The 24,610-nt window shown below is 44.4% G+C and overlaps 1 protein-coding gene across 1 annotated transcript in view; it reads left to right on the top strand.

Annotated features, from left to right (window-relative positions):
- The window catches only part of LOC124795688 (homeobox protein homothorax), a 1,001,790-nt gene that overhangs the window by 809,292 nt on the left and 167,888 nt on the right, over nucleotides 1-24,610 (top strand). The window contains exon 11 of the mRNA XM_047259768.1: nucleotides 15,965-16,041. Coding sequence (XP_047115724.1) covers nucleotides 15,965-16,041 — 77 coding nt within the window. The remainder of the gene's footprint in view (nucleotides 1-15,964; nucleotides 16,042-24,610) is intronic.

A 24,610-nucleotide genomic window follows, 5' to 3' on the forward strand; every position in this document is an offset into this window, starting at 1 on the left:
CGCATCGCCAGATTGCCCTCGACACGACCGAGACTCGATCGAAAAACATGTGCCGTATTACCGAAGCTGGTTTTCACATAATTTCGTTCAGACACAAAGAAAAGAATAAAGTCTCACTCGTTGCTTTCGATCTGAGGCCCCTGCTGAAATCTCTGTAATGGCACAACGAGGCTCATGTATCGCAATGGCGCTTTCAATTCTTCAATTACTGGGATGCAAGTACAGTTAACACAAGCAATTGATGTGCTTTATTCGTCTCTTTTTTTGGCAGCTGCTCGTTCATGTCAAGAGAACAGATCAACACTCGAGTAATTGTTTGGGGACACCACCTTCTTAGCATCCCTAAAGTATGTGAAAAGGCAGTAATTTCCCCTTACTGCTTATATCACTGATGTCTGTATGTCATCATCATCATTACTACTTTATGCAAGAACTTGTGTCCTCACACAAACATACGTTTTTCCATTGACCTTATTCTTGGCTGTTTAAAATCTTATAGAGCTGATAACCAGAGATAACTTGTTTAATTCGGCTGTTTACTGGGTACCTCCAAATGTTTGCGGAAATAAGGCTCCAGCATTATTTGGCTGTGGAAACTATAGAAAATAGGCCGATAGCTAAAATTTTTGCCAAACTAGAGTTCAGACTCGAGTCTTTTGAGAGCAGTTGTCTTACCAAGTAGGCCGTCCAAGAAGGCCTCCAGAACCGACATAAATATTTAATGTCACTTATGTTTTCGTTTTAATTTTAGAGACAAGCAATTAAAGGTTTCCCTGGAGAAACAACATTACGAGGTGGCCGTTATCTTATCTGTCATAGGTATACATCAGAGGTATAGAAGTAAATTCACTGAAACGAAATGAATGTAGTTGCTGGCGATGGCAAAATATGAAGTACAATAATATGAAATTACAGCACCAAAATTCCTCTAATATTTCTGAATCTTCAGTTTAATAATTGCAAGGCAGTACTCAGATGGCCTATCTGGTTAAGACGAATGCTAGCAGTAATCAGGACATACGTGTTCGAATTCCAATGAGGCACAAATTTATATTGTCGGTTCGTCGTTTCTGAACGGATTTAATTATTTTGTTGTATGCAAAAGAAAGGTTGTGACAGCTTGGTAATACGCGAATTTTCTGTGAGGTCTCACGATAGGTGAGACACTAGACTTGTGTGTGAAAGGGATATCTTGATACAATTTTTTTCTAAATAGCTTTGATTAACTACTAATGCAGCGTGTTCGACAGTAGATTTCGTCTGACAACATTGCCCAAATGGCATGGTGTCCCTTCTGCAGAAATCTTAACGTACACGGCGCGCGATACTAAAATTCTTCTTGTAATTCTACAGTTCCCTTTTGACACTGGACTGTCCGTGAGCGTAGCTGATGATGAAAACCTAGTTTGTTATTGTAACGTCGTTTACTCATGTCGGTTAACAGAAGAAGACGAATTACTTTGGTCCGAAAGACAGGACGCTTAGAAGTAACCGTTCCGTTTACTTTTTTATTTATTTATTTATTTACTTCACCGTACCAGACAAGCGCCTTCTGGCGCTATCTTACAAGAGAACGAAGATTTATGCATATAATATTTTTTTAAATCATAATTACTTAAGAAATAGCAGTTCTAATGTAATAAATAGTAATGAAATGATATCAATAGAACTAAAAATAATTCGAATGTATCAAATACTAGCTATGTGAATTACAGTTCTGGCTAAGAACTTATAGACTTAATATTAGCGGTACTATTATGCGGTTATTATAGACGAAAAATGAGGTCAGATGGGCAAGGGAAGTAAATTCACCGTGACACTGTTAAAGAATTGTCCCCGGATATATCTTATACTAAATTGTTTCTACCGTTCTTCCAAACATGCGTCGACTGCCTAAATCACTGCACCAGCTCTCCCGTTCTTCCATCGGCTCTAGTCGGTGACCACAGAACTGCTGTGTGGAGAGCATGAAACACATAACTGTCTCTCCCAATGGAACCTGCAGTGCAAATGGCTAACATACAAATAAGATACAGTGACTGGTCATTCCAGATTTCGACGAAAGCTGCTTGGTGATTGGACAACGGTAAACTACGTGCACGGTATAGTCCCAGAAAATTCCCTGCGACTTTATCCGGGCGGAACTGCAGGACTGGGCCTTTAATACTGTAATTGCCGTCCGGACCGCATTTAAATCTCCGAGAGTTGTGGCCGTGGCTGCGGCGGCGGCGGCGGTGGTAGCAGCGAGCTCTCTGGCCGTAGCCTTGCGACGAAAAATTCCATTACAGAAATGAGGCCGGCCCGCGAGCAATTCATCACGGTATCAGAGGCTCCGGGGCGGAGTCCGGTTTCAGGCGTCTCCCCTTACCGTTGCAGTAGGACTGGGCCTATCTGGAAACACAGAAAGAGAGGGAAAAAACGAACAGTGGTGCCGGTGCCGCCGCCTTCATCTCGTAATGCGTTTTTATAATTACTAAATGCGCACGCCCGGCCGGCCGGCCAGACTGCGGCGCGCACCTGCGCCGCTATTGTTTCTCGTTAGCGGTAATGGTGGGCGGCCACCGCCTAGCCGCCCCCGTAACACAGTCGTCGCCGCCTCCGCTCGCCCGCGTCTCCCGGCCCGCCGTGTCCTTTTGTATTTGCGTCCGCCCGGCCCGCTAATTACCGCTGCCGCCGAGGAGACGCGCCGCCGGGTAATGATGATGATAGCTGCTGTGCACTGTCACAATTAGCGCGCGTTATTAATGACCCCGCGGTCCGCCACAGCCGCCGCCGGCCGTCGTCGGGAAGGAGATTCCAGCGCGTCGCGGGCTACTCTACGTCGCAGGGGCGCACTGCTGGGTGCCAGGAAGCGTCGATACCGTGACACGAGGAGATCGCCTCTGGCAATCCATCACACAGGGTTACGGGGACCTGGACGTTTAGAGGGCCCAAAAAATGGAAATTTTCGTATGTAATAAAATTTTATGACTCTTCCTGGTCCTAATCAGAAATAATAACTTCGAAATGATATAGAAATTTATCGAGATCAGTATCAGAATCGGTAGAAGTGTCACTTTCTGGCAAACAACCTCTAGTTTCACATAATTGTGTCAAGTATCATTTTGGTTCCATTAGACTACCATTTGTGATGCGGCAAACATCCCATCGGTAATCAATTTCTTCCCACACTCGTTGCAACAAATCAGGCTAATTTGTGCAACGGCAGCGTATTTTCAATTTTTTTAGGTCGGCTGAGTTGTTTGGTAGGCGTGGAAAACGTTGAAACATCCCCTTAGAAAAATTAATGAATTACTGTGCTGATAAACCTCTTACATTATTTGATTTTCAGACAGCTGAGCAGAAGTGAATGTACTCAGACATTTCGCTCTTTACCTGTTCTGATCAACACTAAACTGACAGCCAATATTTTTAGCGCAACGCAATCTGACTTTCAATAATCGCTACAAGAGAATGGCCCTGGCTAACATTAACCTATACGTTTCACAAATCACTTACCTCACAAAAATCTTCGTTACTCGAACTACTGCAATACAGCGAGCGCCACTACTGCCAGCTAAATAAAAGATTCAAACTACTGATAGGCATAGTTAGCAAGTGAAAGATTTTGATAGAGAACAAACAATGTATTTACCTTAATAGGTTCAAAAGTCATAATATATATATATCAGTCCATGATATCAAATATTACAAATTTACTCTTTCTTATGGACACACGTCCGCTCTCAAAATTCCGTCATCTCTCTCCCCACATCCACCACTGCTGGCGGCTCACCCCCAACTGCGCAACGCTACGCGCTGTTAACAGCCAACTGCCCAACACTACAATAGCATATACTCCAACAATGCAAACCAACCACAGCCTTCAACAAGCACAGTCAGTGATTTTCATATATAGCGCTACGTGGCGTTACCAACATAAAAACCTAAACAGCCTACTTACAACGTATGTGGCTGTTAACGAAACTCCAGAGAAAGAAATCCAATTGTGTCAAGCCTGGGATGCGAGGTGGCCGTGCGAATATCCTTTCACAGCCAATCCACCGACCTGGGAATCTGTTATCTAGGATATCTGGTGGTGCGTCGTCTTGCTGGTAGTAAACCATAAGTGGAATTAAAAAAGCTTTCAAGCATATCCTCTCTGTGAAGAAGAAAGGGCCGTAAAGTTTCAGTTTTATGAGGGGACGAGACGCATTAACTCTGGGCCTGTTACGAACGTGTTCCAGGGTTGCAAGTGGTTTTCGCTGCCTCATATTCTGCAGCTCTGGGTGTTGACAATGTCAATGATATGAAATGTTGACTCATCGCTAACGATAACTGTACTCAGGAACGTCTTATTGTCCTCTATCCGATGCAACATTTTCGCACAGTTCTCCATGAGCAATCTTATCTGCATCACTAATGGACCATGCGATTGTGAACCTGTGTGGTTTCAAGTGTAAATTTCTAAGCAGTGCTCGCCGAACAGTCTTTTGTGGAATACGAGTCTCGCGAGACACACGTCGCCCATATTTTTGTGGACTGCGGGCAAGTCTCTCGTTAGATATAATCATCAACAAACGGGCGACGTGGTGGTTTATCCTGTTGCAGAGAACAACCCGTGTCAACAAAGTTCTTGTAGGCCCCCTTGGAGGTTCTTTAGCATATTAGATGCGTAATTTACGCCTAATAGTTGTTATAGAGTTCGTTGCATGAAACTAAAACGCACAGCGAGCACGCTCCGTCCCTGTGAAAGTAGCCATTTTAACTGTGCACTACGCTGGCCCTCATGGTGGATGAACGGGCTGCTGTCGCACTGTGTGAATGGAACTTCAGTTTGTTTGCTGCAAAATGACGCACTCTACCGATTCTGTAAGTTATCTCAAAAAAGTTCTGTATCATTCCAAAGTGATAAAGCCCTTTTCGACTCACCCTGTATATATTTTATGTATAATACCTCTTATTTTCGTGTTTAAATGCCTTTCTGAAACAAATGCGGCATGTGAATGCCTACCTGCCAACTACTGTCAAACACAAAACCTTGCCTACAATGTCTCATTATTTAATTTTGAAGCCGCTTTTTCCATAGCAAGATGTTTGTGTAATATCCTTGAAGAACATATTGACTGTACTGTGAGCTGGGCTACACCTTCTTGAAACTGCGGAATGTCTACCATTACAGGTCTTAAAAAAGCAACAGATCGTTACAGCTTCCGTTTCACTGCACATTTCTAAATATTGTGTTCAAAATCGTGACCACCAACTTCGCGGCTCTTGCATGTGTATGTTGTATTGGTAGTTGAGACTGGTGTTTAAATTCCATTTAATGTCCGCGTAAACATTTTAAACGCGAACAAACAATTCCTCTTTTGTTTACTCTGTTTGTCTATATACTCTGATCGATGAAGGCGTCTTCTTTCATTCCTCTCTCTTCGTTATTCAGTAAATACTGCGAGTGTTAACATAAAAACACAGTTTTAAACCAATATCTTTTTACTGTCAAGTTTTCTCTAATTTAGTGGGAATACTTTTATTTATATGTTATTTTGATATATTGTTTATCTGTTTTTGTCTCTAATTACTTATTATTTCTATCAGGAATCAAAAATGGCAAACAGACAAGTGTTTACATAATACACAAACTAATGAAAATTGAGTAGTCATCACCGGTCATATAAACATATACTTTGCATGTATATAGTAATAAAATAAATAAAAAAAATGCTCGTTTTGTAACCAACCTTGCAAAGAACAATACAGTGAAGAAATGTTGGAAGCTTGGGCGGGCGCGCAACAATGCCAGCGAATGTTGTAGTAGCTCACTGACTAATCTGTATTAGTCTGAAGATCACAGGTAATTTTTTGAGTAAACAAAAGAAGGTTTCAATTATTCCCACCTGAATGCCTAATTTTCCTGAAAGCGTAGAAAAAGAGCATGATATTCATCACGCTTTTTAGTCAGTATATAATTCTGTTATTAGATATCTTGTTTCAAAATCTTCAGCACATTTTCACTTTGTACGAAGTGACTGCATACTTGAAAACGGAAACATTGCCGACAGTACCGAAAAGACTGCAAGTCCTATAGGCAGCTCATATCCCGTCACTTTCCATTATACTTGCTGCGATGTAACACTGCTCATACGAATGTGCAAGACCGCCTTTCGTGGACACATTTCCTAATATAGTCTTAATCTCTTCTCAGACATTGGATGTCAAAGTGTTATGGCGTTATTTTGTCACACCAGCAACGTAGCCTTCGTGTTCAGCTCCACCACGTTTGAGTGCGTCACCGTAAAACAACTTTGATAGTGCTCTCGTCGCCAGCTCCTGTAAATCTGCGGACTGAAGGAAACGTTGTTCCGCAAACATCATCCTTTCACACACTGACAAGGCACACAGGCAGATGACCTTTTTGTCTTTTTTTTTTAACTGCACAAACAGTAACATGGAACAAGCTGCGTCGCGTTTCGCTACCGTGTGCCGATATCCGTCAAGAGCTACTTAGTGTGACGAATCGCCGGGAAAGCGGCAGGCGTGTGCACATTACCCCCCCTCACAATGATGTATCGCAGCGACGGTCACACGGTCGATGGATCGATCAGTCAATCAATCAATCAGTCAGCCCGCTGCAAGCCAATCAGTGCAGGCGGCTCGGCTGCTGCTCAGGCGACGGACGTCTCGACACAAATGCGCGTTTATGTCGCGACTTTTGGCGCCCTTTTCACTCCCGGGGCCCTTTTTAATCCGCGACCGGCGATCTCCGACAAGAAGATTAACGTAATAACACAGATTGATATATAAATAATCCCGAGCAGCGCATAGTAAATACCGGCCGGAGCCTTCGGGACTTAGCCTGGCAACACAGGACGGGGGTTAGAGAGAGAGATAGAGAGAGAGAGAGAGAGAGGGAGATAGAGAGAGAGATAGAGAGAGAGAGAGAGAGAGATCGTTGCTATAGGTTATCGTTATGAAACGTTTTCAAATACCGGTGCGAGTCCGCTCGGCGCAGGAGATAAGTGGATTAGCTGGCGCTTGTGAAGATAACGTGTGCAGGAAAAAGTGCGACTGGTCATCTGTGTGCCTGTCCACGTATTTGCGTGTACGCGAGTATGTGTATACTCATTTGGGCAGGCGAGTGTGTGGGACACAGAAAGAGGCCCAGCTGTGCGCTACGACTGCGTTAGGGCACGGGGTGCGTGGGGGGAGGGGTTGGAGGGGGAGGGGGGGCCCGCTTGCGCAGAAACAGAGCAGGGCAGACGGGACGGGATTAAGCCTTTTGCACTGGAAGGCTGCTAATCCCTCGAGTAATAACTTTTGTCCAAATGTTATCTTACCGGCCTAATCCGAGCGCACACAAAAACACGCGGTGTCGCATATGTAGGCTGGCCGCGCCGGGTCGGGTGACTGCGCCCCCCGTATTGACGGATTACGCGGACCCCGATAGCGCCGGGCGGCCTGCCCCGCTCGGCCCGGCGTGTTTGTTTCGTCTCGGAAAATCGGCGCCGTTCCGCGCCGCTATCTGGCGACGCACCTGCCGCTCGCCGCGTCCTTTTGTGGCGGGCTCTGCGCGACGCCCAGGGATTTGGCGAGGCTCTGCTCTCGGCGGCGTGACGTGTATCGACAGCCGCGATACCGGCTGTGCCCGGCCAGACTGCGACTACCTGCGGAAGCGCTCCGCCGCGCGGGACCTGCCTCTGAGACTTCGCCGTCAGTCCCTGCATCCAGCTACTTCAGAAATCGATGCGCGCCTCCAGTTCAGTCTTTCCTGCAAGTACATCGCTTGCTTTGCGGAACAAGTCTTCCTAATCGCACGTTACCTTCACAGCACCCCGGCAATTGAGTTCACCGATTTCTGACTTTCACAAACAGCAAAAATCAAGTGTACTCGCTCCCATTCATCCACTATCTATTATGAATATAAATTGGCTGCAGCGTTGCGGCAGCAGATCCCATCTTCAGGAGTGTCGTTCCATGTACGAACAATAACGATTTTTGTTTATCTCCATAGATTATACCTTTTGTTGCGTCATGAAGAGAATTCGAGCAACATCACTCATACAAATGTGAAGAAAAATAAGTGGCATGTTTTTTTGTTTCTCAAAACCTTATGTAAATTATAATAAAATTGTACTGATGTTCATTCAGTCCTTGTTGAAGGCTTAATTGTTAATAGTGTGCTTAGAGTGTTATCCCGAGTTGTCTTTCTCAATTTTATGCACAATATTTCGACGACCGATTCAGCAATATTCTTCAGGCGTTGCGAGTTTCGCTGTTATGTGTACTCGCTGCCTGGACTCTAACCAGAAAAATAGACAAAAAAAAGCACACTGTCAATCAATCAGTCGCGCGTAGATAACCTAATAAATCACATTAACGTTGTGTATAAAACAAAATAAATCCTTCCGTCACGCCCACAATTATTTTATTGTCTTTATGTAATCCTCCGTGGGTTCTGTTTTCCTGTTTTCAGACCGATACAGTACGTTTTTGTGGGACGGGCTGTGCGCATACGCGTATTCTAGTAGGTTGTCAAAATCAATTTCCTTAATAAAAACTTATGTTCTTGGACCAAAGAAAAGCAGAAATGTATGCTCTAACGGACTGAAGCGGAATATTTTTTATCTTATTATTATTTTTGGATGACAAAAACTTTGTAAGAAAATACAGACATAATTAGAACCACTATATCTGCAGCAGATGATCAGTCATTCATTAATTACACTGCTGTAGGCACTTTAGTAGCTACACAAATCGTGTATTTAATAAACAGAGAAAGAAATACTGACAGCCTGACAGAAATAACGAGCTTTCGATTGCTGTTGAAGGAATAGTGTGTGAGAAGAACAAGTTTAACTATGGCATAAATAAAATCAATGTTACTATTCAAATCATGGACAAGATCTGTAGCAATCCTAGCAAAAAAATGGCTCTGAGCCCTATGGGTCTTAACTTATGAGGTCATCAGTCCCCTAGACTTAGAACTACTTAAACCTAACTAACCTAAGGACATCACACACATCCATGCCCGTGGCAGGATTCGAACCTGCGACCGTCGCGGTCGCGCGGTTCCAGACTGTAGCGCCTAGAACCACTTGGCCACTCCGTGCGGCCAATCCTAGCAAAAACTGGAAAACAGAACTTAAGAATTTTTATAGTAGGAATAAATTTCAGTGCATCTGTTTTTGAGTAACAAACTGAATGTGACTAAACTCAAGAAATGGAGGACATCCGGTTTTTAGAAGACCGAAATAAGAGTGAAGTACTTTCCTTTAAGCTAAACTATTTGGAGTCAACCACGATTTTCCGCAGGCGAAGAAATTAAGATATACGGAACATAGGCAACTGGCCGTGTCAGTTTCAAGCACTAAGTCCGGGATTCGGCTTAAGCGATAGAGGGGAGAAAGGAAACCATAATCTGGACTAACAGGTGAGGATTCGAACTCCGTTCCCGCCGAATACGAGAACAGGCGTAACCACAGTGTCACCTTATTCGGTTACTATTTGCCCAAAATGGATAGCTACCGAAATATCGAATATACTTTAGATACACTGTCAGAGTACTCCTCTAATGTTATAAGAGACAGGAAAGTAATGACGCCATAGTGTCACGCGTTGCTATGTTAGTAAGACCCTCAACAGAAGTACTACTTCAGTGGTGAGAGTGACCAACAAAGCCTCCCCTACCACGGGGTTTGTTTTGCCGGTAACTAAGGCAGGTCGCATTCTTCCCCCAAGAGATCGACCCCGCTTCCTTGCCAATCGTTCCCCGTCCCTCTGAGATTGTTTACAAATCCGAGGCCGCGAGTCAAAGGCATTCTCGGAAGCGATTTATCAGCACGGCACATTCGTTCCGGGGTGAGCTGCGCCTTCAAATATTAAAGCAGCGGGGGATGGGCTCAACGGCACAAAGCAGCCGCGCTGAAATAGTAACGCAAGACGAGGAGAGCCGACATCTTGCAGAAGTTACGTTCCTCTTCTAGCGGAGCAGATAGCGTTAAATGTATAAAAACTAGCATTTCTCTTTTCTTTTTAAGGTCTCTGTTAAGTATTTCTCTCTCTCTCTCTCTCTCTCTCTCTCTCTCTCTCCCTCTCCCTCCCTCCTCTCCCCCCTCCCCCCTCCCCTCTCCCCCCTCCTCCTCTCCCCCTCCTCTCTACTGCCCCCCCCTGCCACACATACTGTGTGTGTGTGTGTTTGTGTGTGTGTCGGTGGGGGGGGGGGGGTATTTATTGCCTGTTGTTATTCTTACCAACGCTCCTGTTAACGTCACACCTTGTTATTCAACAACGTTATCCTGCCTTTTGTCGTTATCTGTATTGCGTCGAAAGCGCTGAAGTACTTAACCCTGTTATCCATATTTCCTTACCTCACTTACTGTTACGTCGTCGGGACGTCATGAAAGGAAAAAAGGAAGGAATATTAATGTTTAATGTCCCGTCGACAACGAGGTCATTAGAGACGGAGCACAAGCTCGGATTTGTGAAGGATGGGGAAGGACATCGGCCATTCCCTTTCAAACAAACCATCCCGGCGTTTGCTTCGGCGATTTACGGCAATCGCCGAAAACCTACACCTGGGTGGCCAGATGGGGATTTGAACCGTCGTCCCTCTGAATGCGATTTCAGTGTCACGAAAGGGGAGCGCTTGTATAGCACTTTTGCGAACCGTTCTTGTGTCCTGCTCGAGTACTTCGGACCTCCACCAGGCAAGGGTAAAGTAAGACATTGAAGCAATTCAGAGACTTTTCGCTAGATTCGTAGGTTTAATCAACACGCGAGTATTACAGAAACACTCCTTGAATCCAGATGTGAATTCCTGGAGAGAGGGCGATGTTATTTTTGCGAGACACTATTGAGAACGTGCAGAGAACAATCATTTGCCCCTGGCTGCAGAACTACTCTACTGCCAGCAACACACATCTCGAATGGAGACCTCGAAGACAAAGTAAGAGAAATTAGGCCTCTTGCGTAGGCATATAGACAGTCGCTTCCTTTGCTCCATTTGCGACTAGGATAGATAGAGGAATGGTTAGTAGTGGTACAACGTACGCGCCACCGTACGGATTACGTATGTAGATGTGGAAATTGTATATCACAGGCGTCCTTCTCGATAAACTCCGTAGATGAAGACAGATGGCTAATTTTCACACCTATAATTAAATGGTACCATTTATGACATGCATACTATTGGCTAAATGGGTGCAAGGCTCAAACTCGAAAGGTACGGGGTTCAGCTCTCGGTCGATACTAGTAATTATTCTGTCGCTAATTGTTTCTTCCACCTCCGCCTAGTTCCACTACGGTTGGAAGTTCACATTAAACTGTAGGTCACCTTATACATGGTTGGTAAATCGGTAAATCAGTTGTGAAGTTAGAGAAAAGCGAGGGAACAAACCACCACCAGTAGAAACACGTCTGATAAAGCAATGTGGCGTTGAAATCTTTAATCCATTGATTGATATTTGAATCCGATCATAACGTTCTGCTGATCCGAAATATGGTGAAATTGCTAAGAAAGTGGACTCGTAAGCGGCAAGTATGTGGATGCACTCTCATCTAGGTATCAGGATTTCCTATTATCCTCTGTTTCTCCAAGCCCTTCTCGCGACTGTCAGAGTGGTTCCTCCGAAAAGGTTGTACTTGTGTGTTTTCCTGTTATATACGTGTCTGTAATCTGCTTGTAGCGACATCGTCGAGAAATTGGTGTTCAAGTTTCTCTCTGGTAACACCCATGTACATTAATTTTGATTGTTGAAATGATACATTACGCATTGTTCTGACTGAAATTGTTCTTGAACTCTTATCGATCTTGATGGATAGGCTTTACTTTGAAGCCAATTTGAAATCGACAGACTGCAGCTGCCACTGCGAGGGGTGAACATACAGGTAATCACAGTCGTCGCCTGCACCACCGTCACTGTGATTCACGCCCATTAGGAGTCGCAGAGGCAGACGCGTGCCCTTTGCCCTTTGTCGCGAGGTGCGTCAGTTTGCCACGACGGCTGCAGCCACGCCCCACCGTCCTGCCGCCCTGCCCACAATGCTTTCGCCGTGGGAACCGCCGCCCAGATTGCCGCCCCAGGCCGTGGGCGGCGGCTGACGGGGCGGCGCCGTCGCGTGGCGGAAGGGACATTCCCAGTACAGCCCAGCCTTTCAACTGTTGTCGCTCGTTATTCTTGCAGTTACTGCTATTACTGGCCGTGCAATGACGCGGCTTGTTACATAGAACAACTCTTCCCTTTAACACTTGCTAAGACTCTAGCAAACCAGGTTCGCATACAGCTTAGCGTCCGGTCGGTATCGATGCTAATAGATTTCCGAGCGAAACACGCTGTTTACCATTTATTCATTTAATATGCTCGTATAAACTACTCAGTTTGTAGGTTTTATGCAGGTGGTAACCCACAGCTGTTAAAATTTTTGAAAACGTATTAATCGATATAAGTCGTTGGTTGTGCTTTTACTTTCATTTAGTAACAGTATCGATCGCACGAGCATCATGAAACGTCAGTCCAGCGTACTTAAGACATCTAACACCGTATCCTCCACAATAAACATGTTGTATTATACAGGACTTCCTAGGAGGAACGGTCAGTATTCCCCGGAAAGCCTTGCAGTACACTCAGAGCACACCATGTACAACTGCCCGTTCAGCGACCTAGTTTAATGACGAAAAGACATCTCGAACAAGGAGGTTGAAAGCTACTAGGTAGACTGGGCTACAATAAAACTTCACAGAGATTTGGTAGATAAGACACATTCGTGCGCTCCACTAGCCCAGAAACAAATGTATATTAAATGCGTTCTGGCTCGGAAACCATTAGGAATAGGGCATATGTACATCTGAAGATTCTCCTTCGAAAGAGAGTTCGTGTAATATCCCTGAATGTCGACCATTCCTCCTGGAGCACCCTGTATTACTGACGACATAATACTGTGTATGCTAATTTTGCTGAATTAGAATATCATGATACACTGTTAGTAACAAAAGCTTTTTGTACAGTCATCAGATTATCTCAGCGTGTGTTTAGCGTTCAGAGTTTATTTTGTTCCCGACAATATAAATTTCATATTGTAACAGTATCAGTACATTCCGCTATAGTATTTCGTCGTATACCATCTTAACGTCATCGGTCTTCCATAGAAACGATAATTTCTCTCCTTACTTGGTGCCCCACTCCTTTCGGAATGTTCGTCTCTAGAGCTTTAGATCCGTTACCCCGAATCATTACGTCATAATAATGACGGTAGCCATGGCGGCTAGGTATTTCCTTTCTTCCTGCGTCAGTTTTATGTTAGTAAGATTTTGCCCCTATGATATGCAATGCAAAGCCGTATCATACTGTATCGTTCTCAACAATAATGTACAACAACACAATAGATTTATCCTGCACCATGATATCCCTCCACATAAACTTCAAATTAAGTGCAAACTTCACTCCTGGCGTATTTTACAGCATAGATTTTGATGCTTCTCATTAGTACGCATCAAGTACGAATGTTCTCTTCGTACTTTTCAACCCTATGTGCATACTAGTTGCACTTTACGAGATGACAGGATATGTTTCTGTTCCTGAAGTCAGGAATGTATTTCTTAAGGGGAGCACGTTGAGTACAATCGATTGAAATATTACGAGGGCTGTACTTCTTTTCGAGGTTCAGTTGGCAGTGAAATTAAAACGAGAGTGAAAATCCGATGAAATTTTATCCAAATGTATTGAGCAGTGTCTATAGTATGCCTGTCGATCGTGTCACGGCACAATTTTCGGTTTTGAGGGCAAAGTGAGCACGTACAGTAAATATGCCTAGAACAAAAGAACCTCCCGTCGGTTGTGGAGTTCGTGGTCTCAGTAGAGATCTTCATGCTGAGGGGTTCCTCCTGATTTCTATGCAGGTCATACAAAGTAACCGTCGTGAATGACAGCAAAGTGCTGTTACGAAAATGGCTCTGAGCACTATGGGACTCAACTGCTGAGGTCATTAGTCCCCTAGAACTTAGAACTAGTTAAACCTAACTAACCTAAGGACATCACAAACATCCATGCCCGAGGCAGGATTCGAACCTGCGACCGTAGCGGTCTTGCGGTTCCAGACTGCAGCGCCTTTAACCGCACGGCCACTTCGGCCGGCAAAGTGCTGTTACGGTGCAATAACTTTGTAGCAAGACGTACACACGTTCATGATGTAGGTGGTGCCATCCGATGATCTTGTTCAGCAAGTAGATCAGGCGATTCGAGAAAATCGTCTAAGAAGGGCAATTTACAACTAGCGAAGAGAAGTGATAACTTGTCCTCCTTCATGACAGTACTCGGTCACAACGGCGACGCTCTTGCTGCATTTTCGATGGGAAGTGATTGGTCACCGACCATACAGCCCGGACTTGACTCCCTCAGATTCTCATCTCTTTTCTCACCTGAAACTCTGGCTATGAGGATAGCATTTTAGCATAGCCAACGAGGTGCAGGGCGGCTATAAAGAGAAATAGCTGAAGGTGTAGCTAAATATTGCAAATAAAATTTTTTATTTTCACTGTGGATCCCATTTCGTGACCGAAGGGACCTAAAGAAATAGCCTTCGCATGTATTTTACGTGACAGTGAGCCGGAGGCTTTGGGGCTGTGTGCATGCTTTGTGATATCGGTGGATGATAAGTTCGTAGTTTATTGATCAGTCTGGTCTTTATCAGGAATATGAATGAATGTGCGGGGACAGCTCGGTGATCCACTCAAAAATTAAGTCATTTATCCATTCCCAGAATTCACTCAACAGGACAGTAATCAGTAGGTTCTACCAATGTGGGTTACCGACAGAAATGTAGCACCCGATATTTGTTTCATTCACGTACAGTTGTAGATACAATGCTCACGGAAGTAGCAGAATCCGAGTAGCCAGAGGTTAGAAATCACATGTGGGGAGAAGTGCGTGGCAGATGTGATAGTGCGGAGATCTGCAGCCCGTCCAGAAGGGCCTCGGGCCACAGTGGTGACTGGAGGTGACGCCGTCCGGGGGGGTTGCCCTGGTCAGCCACCGATGGCCTCCGCCTTGTTTTCGCAGAGGCGGCGGCAGGGGTTCGCTAAGCCCGCCGCGCCTCGCTCTCCCTCCAAACAATTACCATGATTGCTTCTGCAGGGGGAAGTAATTGCTTCATTACCCACTTCAGCTCTTGTATGCGAAGCCGCCAGTGGTCGCCGCCACTGCTGCCTTCGCCGCTGCACTTAAATTTGTGGAAATTGGATCCGTATGTGGGCGACTACTTCCATTAGGAACCCCGCCCGCCTCCGCTGCCGCCGCCGTGCTGCCACCCCCGCAGCCGTCACCCGCCCCACGGGCATCCGTAGTCGATTCTGGAGGTCGGGCAGGGACACCTGTTCTCTCTCCGCCTTGTCAATCAGCATCTGCGTCATGCGGGCCCGCGCTCCACGTGAAAGAAAAAGGACAGAACGCGAAGAATGGGAGGTGCCTCGAAAAAAGGAGCGCCGATCCTCTCCTTCCGCATCGCCTCTCTCTCTCTCTCTCTCTCTCTCTCTCTCTGTCTCTCACTCACTCACTCACTGTCTCGCTCGCTCTCTCGCTCCTCACCGGCAGCTTTCTATTATTCCAGCACGTAACTTAAACCGTTTATTTTATGCGAGGAGGCTTTTGATTTTGGCCAGGTGTCCGGTTTCGCCGTATCTCGTTTCTATTGGCACGCGGGGCATTCTGTGCGTCGCGTCGTTCCCACGAGTCTCTGTAATTACAGCGATCATTGTCGTGCCGCGGCTGCTGGCTCGTTATCCTTGCACCTCGCCTACTCTCGCAGCTTCCTGCTTCGCGCCCATCCATTATTATTCGCTCCTCTCTCTCTCTCTCTCTCTCTCTCTCTCCTCTCCTCTCCTGCTGTACTGCGGCGCGGTTGTTCGCTTCGCCACCCGCGATGGGATAGCAATAGCATCTGCAGACAACTAGTGGACCACGTGACTGACTGTTGTTTCATCTTTTGATTGCAGCATCCGTACCCTTCGGAAGACCAGAAAAAGCAGCTGGCGCAGGATACGGGGTTAACGATCCTGCAAGTGAATAACTGGTGAGTAGCGCAAACTGTTTTTTTCCTGTCTCATTGTTAACTGTGTAAAGTAGCTTTAAGAATGAACCATCTCAGTGTAACGGGCTTAATGTACGGCCGAGAAGGAAAGTTTCGTCGAAGTTTAGGCTGAATAAAGATGGAAATCTTAGTTTGTGAGTTTTGAATTTTTAGGGATATTAATTGGCTGTAAGACAAAGTGGGCAGGGTCAGCTGATGTAGCACTGAGTGAAATACAGTGTGGAGTTGGAAGCAATGACCAGCGCGTAGTCCATAGACTGCGGATTTTAGAACTCGTTTCATTGTCTGATAGCATTTGCTGATGTAACTACGTACGACCACAACTTTCATTACAAAAAGATAACGCATCGTTTATGCACAATTTCTCATGCATTATCCTATTGCTCAGAGGTTCGTTCCTGTTCTCTTGTCTAATTTTTTTTAAAATTTCATTATTAGAAACTTTTCACTGTTTATACATCTGTTGTATGCTGCCAGAATGAGAATTCTTACTATTCCTTTCACTGTATTGAAACATCTAAAAATCAGCTTCGTCCCGAGAATGTCATTTAGCTATTCAGAGTTTTACTAGGTTGATTGCAGTTTTATGATATTAAATTACCAGACATTACATTGCGTACTGAGTATATTTGTTAGGCCAGCATTTCTTGAGTGTGGAAATTTCGTTGATCTGTAAATATGCCTTGTCAAATACAAGTGTCATTGTAATTACTGTACAAGGTGCAATTAGTGTCTTCGGTTCCACTGTTTTTCTTGTTTCTCCCACGCAACTTAAGACGTCTTCGTTAACTTTCAGTTATGTCCTCTAACAAGGCTGTTGACAAGGCTGAGGAGGTTGTCAGGTTTGCACACATTCATTTGCTTATTTCGCTAAAGACGAGACAAACTTGAAATCAAACTCTATTATTTTGTGAATTAAATATTTTGATTCAAGGATCAGCAACAGTGACCGTTTCTGTTATCTAACTACATAAGTTTGTTACAATTATTTCCTGTACAACTCTCTCGCAGTTTCAAAATCATGGATACTAAGGCAGATCCTCATTCTTTTGGCATAACGAGCTTAAGTCCACGCCAACTGAAACATTATCAAAACCAAATTACTTGCTGTGTTACCAGTGACACTGGCTGCATCTATTTGTGTACATTGCCTTGAAATAAAGTAATGAAAACGATATTTTCTGTTACCCATCGCAGCTTCGCCTCCCTACTCTAAAAAATAGTGTTAAAAATATTAAACTGTGGGAGATGCTTGCGTAATCAGCAAACGATTATGGTTCCTGTAGATCCCTCCTCGTATCTGCGCAGCGGTCGTTAAGCGCGAAATACCTGATGGGAGCGTCTTAAGCCATTTATTACACCACTTCGCAGTATAACACATTGCTCATAGTCCAGCGGCGAAAGTTGTCTTGCTGAGCATAAATATTGGCCGGACCTGTCAGTATTAAAATGTCCATGCGCGACGGTGTCCGGGAATCCGCAGAATTCCTGCGGCAGTGACTCAGGGTCGGGACATATATTCCAGCAGCCGTGTTTCAACACTACCGACCGGCCGGTTCTGCTAATTACTGCCCACTGTCCCCGCCGTGGCGTATATTATCGTGAAATGTACCCACTCATAGGCGCCGCCGTCCTTTGTGAGTATTATTAGACGACGAAATAAATTCAGGCGAATATCCTGTATAGGAGGCGGGTCTCGCAAATCTTATGAACTTTGGGGCGAAATACTTCGCAGATGAAAACGTCGCCATCAGAGTGACAACAGACTTAAGCCAGCTCATTCTTTAAATAAAGTTTTCCGTTGCAAACTTCAGGCCTACGGGTTCACTGACCCGAGTGTGTGTTACTGTGGTGCGGCGGCAGCTGCTCCCAAACTGTTTAGCCTTCCGTTAGCGCGGAATTCGTTTTGTATCAGACGTATTCATTACATCCAAGACAGAAAAGGAACATTTTTAAGTTAAAAATTTATATTTTTGTGTGACTTTCGTAATTTTCCTTAAAATTGAAACCACGTCATTAGAAATGGAGACAAAATACCAGGCACTCATGATTTATCAAACGAGTCCCAACTGTCTTTTATCTAATCTGACATGGCTGTCCTTGGTGTCTGACATTCGTTTCTCGTGACGTTGTTTTCTTATTATGTGATTTCTCATTTATGTGTCTTATTTGAATCTTATACAACTACGTATGTTGGGACTTAGTTTGAAGTGGCGTAGATCAGAAGACGTAGGTAGTAAATATGAGTAAAACACACACACACACACACACACACACACACACACACACACACACACACACACACACGAACGCACGCACGCACGCTAGGGAATCGTGTATCCTCTAATTGCTTTGTACAGTATGAAATATCTCTATATGAGCTGTGTGAATGTGTTCTTTACTTGGATTGCGAGGTGTTTCCCACATATAAAACCACGTGTTCACTACTTATTTAGCTTTCAAACTCGAAGACATGATACGTAATTCTACAATACTATTCGATGTTTTTTTCAGAAAATAATTTAAATATTGTAACACATTTGAAAAATACCGTTACGAAGGAGAGGATACACACATTCTTTTCTTTCCAGGTACAAACACTTTTATCTGTCGAAACCAGTCAGCTGTTAACAAGTAAAAATAATCCTGCAGTGCAGGATACATGGATGGTATTTATATGCTTGTTAATTTTAGGTGTTTGGGTATTCGCAAGCGTTTTTCTGTGCCTAGCGTTCTGTCATATAATACTGGAGTCATTCGCAGATGCTTTAAATACTTCGTTAACTGGTTTTTTAACTCAGCTAGTGTGTGAGCTACTTTTGCCTCTCGCTGCTGCGATCTTCAGCCCGAAAGCTGGTGTGATCCACCTGTCCACATTAGTCTATCCTGTGCAAGCCTCTTCATCCCCCGGTAACCACTGCAACCTGCATCAAATTGAACCTGCTTACTGTATTCATCTCTCCGTCTCTCTCTCTATACAGTTTTAGCACCCTTCTCCCGTTTCCCCAAAATTCCCACCAATGAGAAATTTAGCCAAACTTCGTTTTATTCGACAGGGAACATTTATACCAAATTTCATTCTAATGTAAGGTGGTCAGGTCGGGATGATTTATAAAGTAGACCCAATTGATCTGGAATGGCCCAATAAAAATTCTCTTGCGTCAGTTCTCTAACGGAAGTATGCACGCGGTGGAAGTTTGTATCTGAGAGATACGTATTACAAGTACGCAAGAAATCACCATTTGGAGTCCAAAGTGCCAGACGTTTCCGTCACCCTGTACTGGATAAAACTGAACTTCACCGACAAAATTACAACAATGTAGGCGATTTTAGAAGTGATAATTTTGGGTAATTGGAAAGTGTTTGAAAAAGTCGTCCAATTTTCACCAAAAAGGGAAACTCATTTGTTAATAAGTATAGTTTAAATTAACTAAATGAAAATCACCTAAGTGGTTCACTTTGAAACGTCATTTCAAAGTTGTGGTTAAATTTTCAAGCAAAAGATTGAAAATTGTTGTAGTTACACTGCGTTCCGTTTTGAAAAATCATATTCCAATAAATATGCGTCTGAAGTTTTGAAATGTGTTGTAGACTTGACTGGCCTGTCATACTTCGACCGTTGCGATCGAAATCGCATTCACTATTTTATCATAGAACGATTGAAATACCGATGGTGGCAGTTCCTTGAAAGCACAAAAATTTACAGTTCCGTTTAGCCCTACTCCAAGTAGGCGATTTGTTCCGGCGATTCGACGGTTGATTTTATGTATGTTCCGTACAAACTTAATATTTCATGTCACAACCTTTGGGGAGTTTCGACAAGCACTAAATATTATGAAGCCTAGGCCTCGAGGACTTCGTTCTAGCAACGTGATGTCTGCACTGCACGTTTCACATTTCACGTGTTGAGAAACAACAGAGAAAACGGCAACAAAGGTTATAATCCTATAACTCAGTCCGTAATTCATATCATAATCTTGGTCACTGTCTTTCAATTTCGTAGCAGAGGCACTGATTCCTTCCGAACGACCCTCAGCCTTTTATCTAGTCTTTCGACGCTTTGATGACATACTGCTTCGACTACGCGTTAGATACGATGTTTTCGTATTTTTTGCGGCCAAAGTACACTTTTCTCACCACTCATTCTTACTTGAAAGACAAAGCTGTGTACAACAAGACCACAAATACACTATCGGAAGTCAAAACTGTACACAAAAATCAAAGTTAGAAACGATTTTTTTTTCGTACACTTATTAACGCATGCTGACGCCGAGTAAGATATTATTGTTGTGAAATGCTTCTAACTGTATCCAAGCATTACACGTAGACCGTTTCGTGTTATTCCAGGCGCTAGAGGAGGAGCTCGGAATTCCATTGAGCAGTTTTTTTCGGCGATTAGATTCTTTACCTCATTTTTAACCTCATTTTTAGAAGGTTCAAAGCGTCTTTTAAGCTAGAAAAAGATTTTTTTAACGAGATGGCGCAGTGGTTAGCACACTGGACTCGCATTCGGGAGGACGACGGTTCAATCCCGCGTCCGGCCATCCTGATTTAGGTTTTCCGTGATTTCCCTAAATCGCTCCAGGCAAATGCCGGGATGGTTCTTTTGAAAGGGCAGAGCCGACTTCCTTCCCCATCCTTCCCTAATCCGATGAGACCGATGACCTCGCTGTCTAGTCTCCTCCCTCAGAAACAACCCAACAACAATTGTGCCGGCCGCTGTGGCCGAGCGGTTCTAGGTGCTTCAGTCCAGAACCGCGCTGCTGCTAGGGTCGCAGGTTCGAATCCTGCCTCGGGCATGGCTGTGTGTGATGTCCTTAGGTTAGTTAGGTTTAAGTAGTTCTAAGTTCTAGGGGACTGATGACCTCAGATGTTAAGTCCCATAGTGCTCAGAGCTATTTTGAATAGCAATTGTGTGCCTTTGAATGGTAGTTGAGCTTCATGGATGTGGATTCAAATGATCAAAGAAAAGCATCAACTAACCATTTCATTTATATCCTTATTTATGCCAAAACGTGTTCTTCACTTCATCCCATCTTCAGTTTGCGTAATGCATTTATATCATCATCAGTATACTGATTATACCAAACAGTTAAGTGAGAATTGTTGAGTAATCATGTAGATGTAATCATTTAGAATTTTAGATGTAAATGTGCACCGAAAACAAGCTCGAACATGGCATTTCAGCAGCCGCTCTCTGGTACCTCCGTGCGATGGCCCAGTTAGAATGTCGGGGATTTGTGCGGACTCGCAGCGAACGTTAGACGGGGAAGTGAACGGAGAGCGAAGCTCGGACAGCGGACGCGTGTGCCGGCATTATGCAGCCGACAATTGCGCCAGCTTGTAGCGGGCGGCCCTCGCTGGCTGCTGGCTGCAGCACCCCCGCTCCCGGCTACAGCCGGCACATAAATGGAAAACGGATTGATTAATCGTAGTAATTACCGATCAGCTTTCCGTGCTAATTAGATCTGCTCCCCTTCCCCGCGCGTCCCCAGCGGCTGCCGGGTTGTTGCGAGCGAGAGGGCGAGGCCGGGGGAAAACAATGGCGCCCAAATGAGATTATTTGCTGAAAATGGCGATTCCTGGTCGCCGGCCGAGGGAAAAGGGTGGGCGGCGGGGGCGCCGCACCACTTGCTGCCGACGAGACCCCACGGCTGCCAACATTCGCACTCTGGCAAGAATCGCGCTCGCTGGTGATCCGGAGGAGTCCCACATGTACAAATGCAAAGTTTACCCATCTGGTATGTAACATACGTCGTAATTGGAGTAGACACTCGGATGTGGCAGGAATTCTCGCCGAAACATTCAGTAACAGTTGACTCTACCGGCTGTTTTCACCTCTATGTCTTAGCGGCATCAGAGTGGTTGCCTTTTGCAGGCTTTTGATGACAACACCGGAGGTTATTCTGGTCCACTACAGTGCGGCCGGGAGCTGGTTATCTATAGACGATACACCGCCAATGAGTCACGTCTCCAAATATTCCATGGGCAAATAATACCCAAGTTCGAAATATGTATCATTTGACAGAACTAAGCTTTCGGTTCCATGTTTATATTAGAAGTGTAATTGATCCTCCTCGAGTATTCTTCGCACCCTATCCTTTGGAGCAACCATTTCACTATAAAGATTACGTCATATTTATTCATTAATATTCTTCCACACTCCTAAAATTTCTTGTGTGAACAATTTCTTGTGCCTTAAACGACCCAGTTTATCACAACTTTTATCCACAAAGACATATTTCTTCCACTAACGATGACTTTTTTTTCGGTACATTCGTTCTGCTCTCCTAACTATATAGACTGCTGCACCACACATTAAATGCTTTCTGCCAGTTCCTCTAACGAGTAATACTCCATTATCATCAAAGTATCATGAAGTCTATATTATATAGTAGTAAACTTCACCGTGGACGCATCGCAGATGGAAGTTTCTTTGTGTTGATCAAAAGGAAAATGTTTCGTAAGAAACATAAATAGTTTACAGACCCGTGCTTAACACAAACTGGTCGTTCAAGGCCTCGTAACAACTGAAATACTCATTCCCGACCTTTGATTCCTTATCTCATGATACTCAATTCGGGATCTTATGCCGTCTGTTAATTTTGACCGTACAGATATGATATTCCCTAGTTGGTAGCTATACAGGGTATAAACGATAAATGTTTACAAGTATTGCTGTGATGTAGGGGAAGTCGAAACGAGCAATTTGAGGCAAGATACTTGCGATCTATCTAATCTGGAAATGACCTCCAACTGGCCTACAAAACCATCGAAGCTACTTTTCAGTATTCTCCCGCTGTCTTACGCCACAGGCTTAGTCGGTTATTTCGTTAACATTATTGATTTAAACTTTCTCATGAGGGTAACGAAAGAAAAAGAAACTTCGTCACATGTTTGCAGTTCAATTCAAACTAAATCTTTACAAGCACAGTAGTATCGCACCAAGAAGGCCAAACGAATCGATTCAGTTATTAATTTTGTGTTGTTAACTTTAACAATATTTTGAGATAAATGTTACAAAAACATCAGTTTTACATTTTGTAAGAGCTAATGCAAGGGATTTTTTAATATTCAACGACGATTTTAGCCAAAATCTCGCGCGGTGCGCTGGTGCTGTGTCCTACGTGGCTTTTGTAACCCAATTTGGAGCTGTTACTCGGCTTGACAGACCGCAGGTGTCATGCATAAATTTGTTCAACTCGACTTCACCTACAGTGTGGTACGTTTGTAAACAGTTACCGTTTAGATCGTGTATGCAGTGTAAGAGGTTATTCAGATGAACCAAGTAAGTGAGGCAGCACAGTGATTAGCACTCTGGAGTCGCATTCGGGAGGACGACGGTTCAAATCCGCGTTCGGCATCCTGATTTAGATTCTCCGTGATTTTCCCAAATCGTTAGAGCCCTAAAGGCAATTACTGGGATGGTTCCTTTCAAAGGGTACGGCTGATTTCCTTCACCATCCTTCCGTAACTGTGCTCCGTCTCTGACTCCGTTGCCTCTCTACCTTCAGATGAACGAAGCGGCACCAGATGAGGCTACTACAAACGACGTGTTCGCACGGTATCGAGAGCCAGGTATCATGGAATAGCTGTAGCTGTAAGTTGCCGATGTCTCCTTTCTACCTTATTCTTTTATTCGAATTATGGAGAGAGGGAATAAGACAGATGGAATAAAGCAATAACGTTTCGATTTTGCCAAAATAAAACGGCGAAATGTTCCGATTTTCCATTAGTTTCATGCGCATGCGCACACGCGCACGCACACACCCCGCTTGGTCGGACTATGTACAAGAGCTATTCGGCAAGTAACGTCCGGTACGCCGCAAAATGGAAACTACAGAGAAAATCAGATGAAGCTTTGCATAAGTGTGTTGGGCAGTGTCTCTCATATGCCCGTCGATCGCGTCACGTCCCTCTTTTCAGCTCTGAGCGTACAGCTTGCACGTAAAGATGCCTGGGAAAGAGTGTCTCCCGCCAAGTGTGAATGCCTATGGAAGATTTCGCCTGATTTCATGCAGCACACACAACATAACTGTCATGCATTTCCTTCTTCATGACAACTCTAGGCTGCACTCTGCAGGGGAAATGAGGACACTCCATCATTGGTTCCGATGAGATGTGTTTGATCACCCTCAATTCATCCCCGATTTGGCTCCCTCTGATTTTGATCTCTGCTCACATGAACCGCTGGTTATGAAGACAACATTTTGGCACAGACAAATAAGCTGCAGATCAGCGTAGAGAATTGGCAAAAGGACTGGTGGCTTCTTTCTGTGACGAGGGTATTGGAAAGTTTGTACAATGCTGCGACAGAGCGGTGACTATTTGGAGAAGTAGTTGGAAAGTGCTACAGACTGTTGCAAATAAAACATCTGTCATTTACACTGTGGTTTCCGTTTCGTGGCCGATCGGATGTTACTTTCGGAATATTCCGCGTACATGTAACACACAGAGCAAGGTAGCATAGTGGTGAGACACTGGATTCGCTTTCGGGAGGACGCGCTTCAAATGGCTCTGAGCACTATGGGACTTAACTGCTGAGGTCATC

The sequence above is a fragment of the Schistocerca piceifrons genome, chromosome 4 (genome assembly GCF_021461385.2).
Source record: "Schistocerca piceifrons isolate TAMUIC-IGC-003096 chromosome 4, iqSchPice1.1, whole genome shotgun sequence".
Classification (NCBI taxonomy): domain Eukaryota; kingdom Metazoa; phylum Arthropoda; class Insecta; order Orthoptera; family Acrididae; genus Schistocerca; species Schistocerca piceifrons.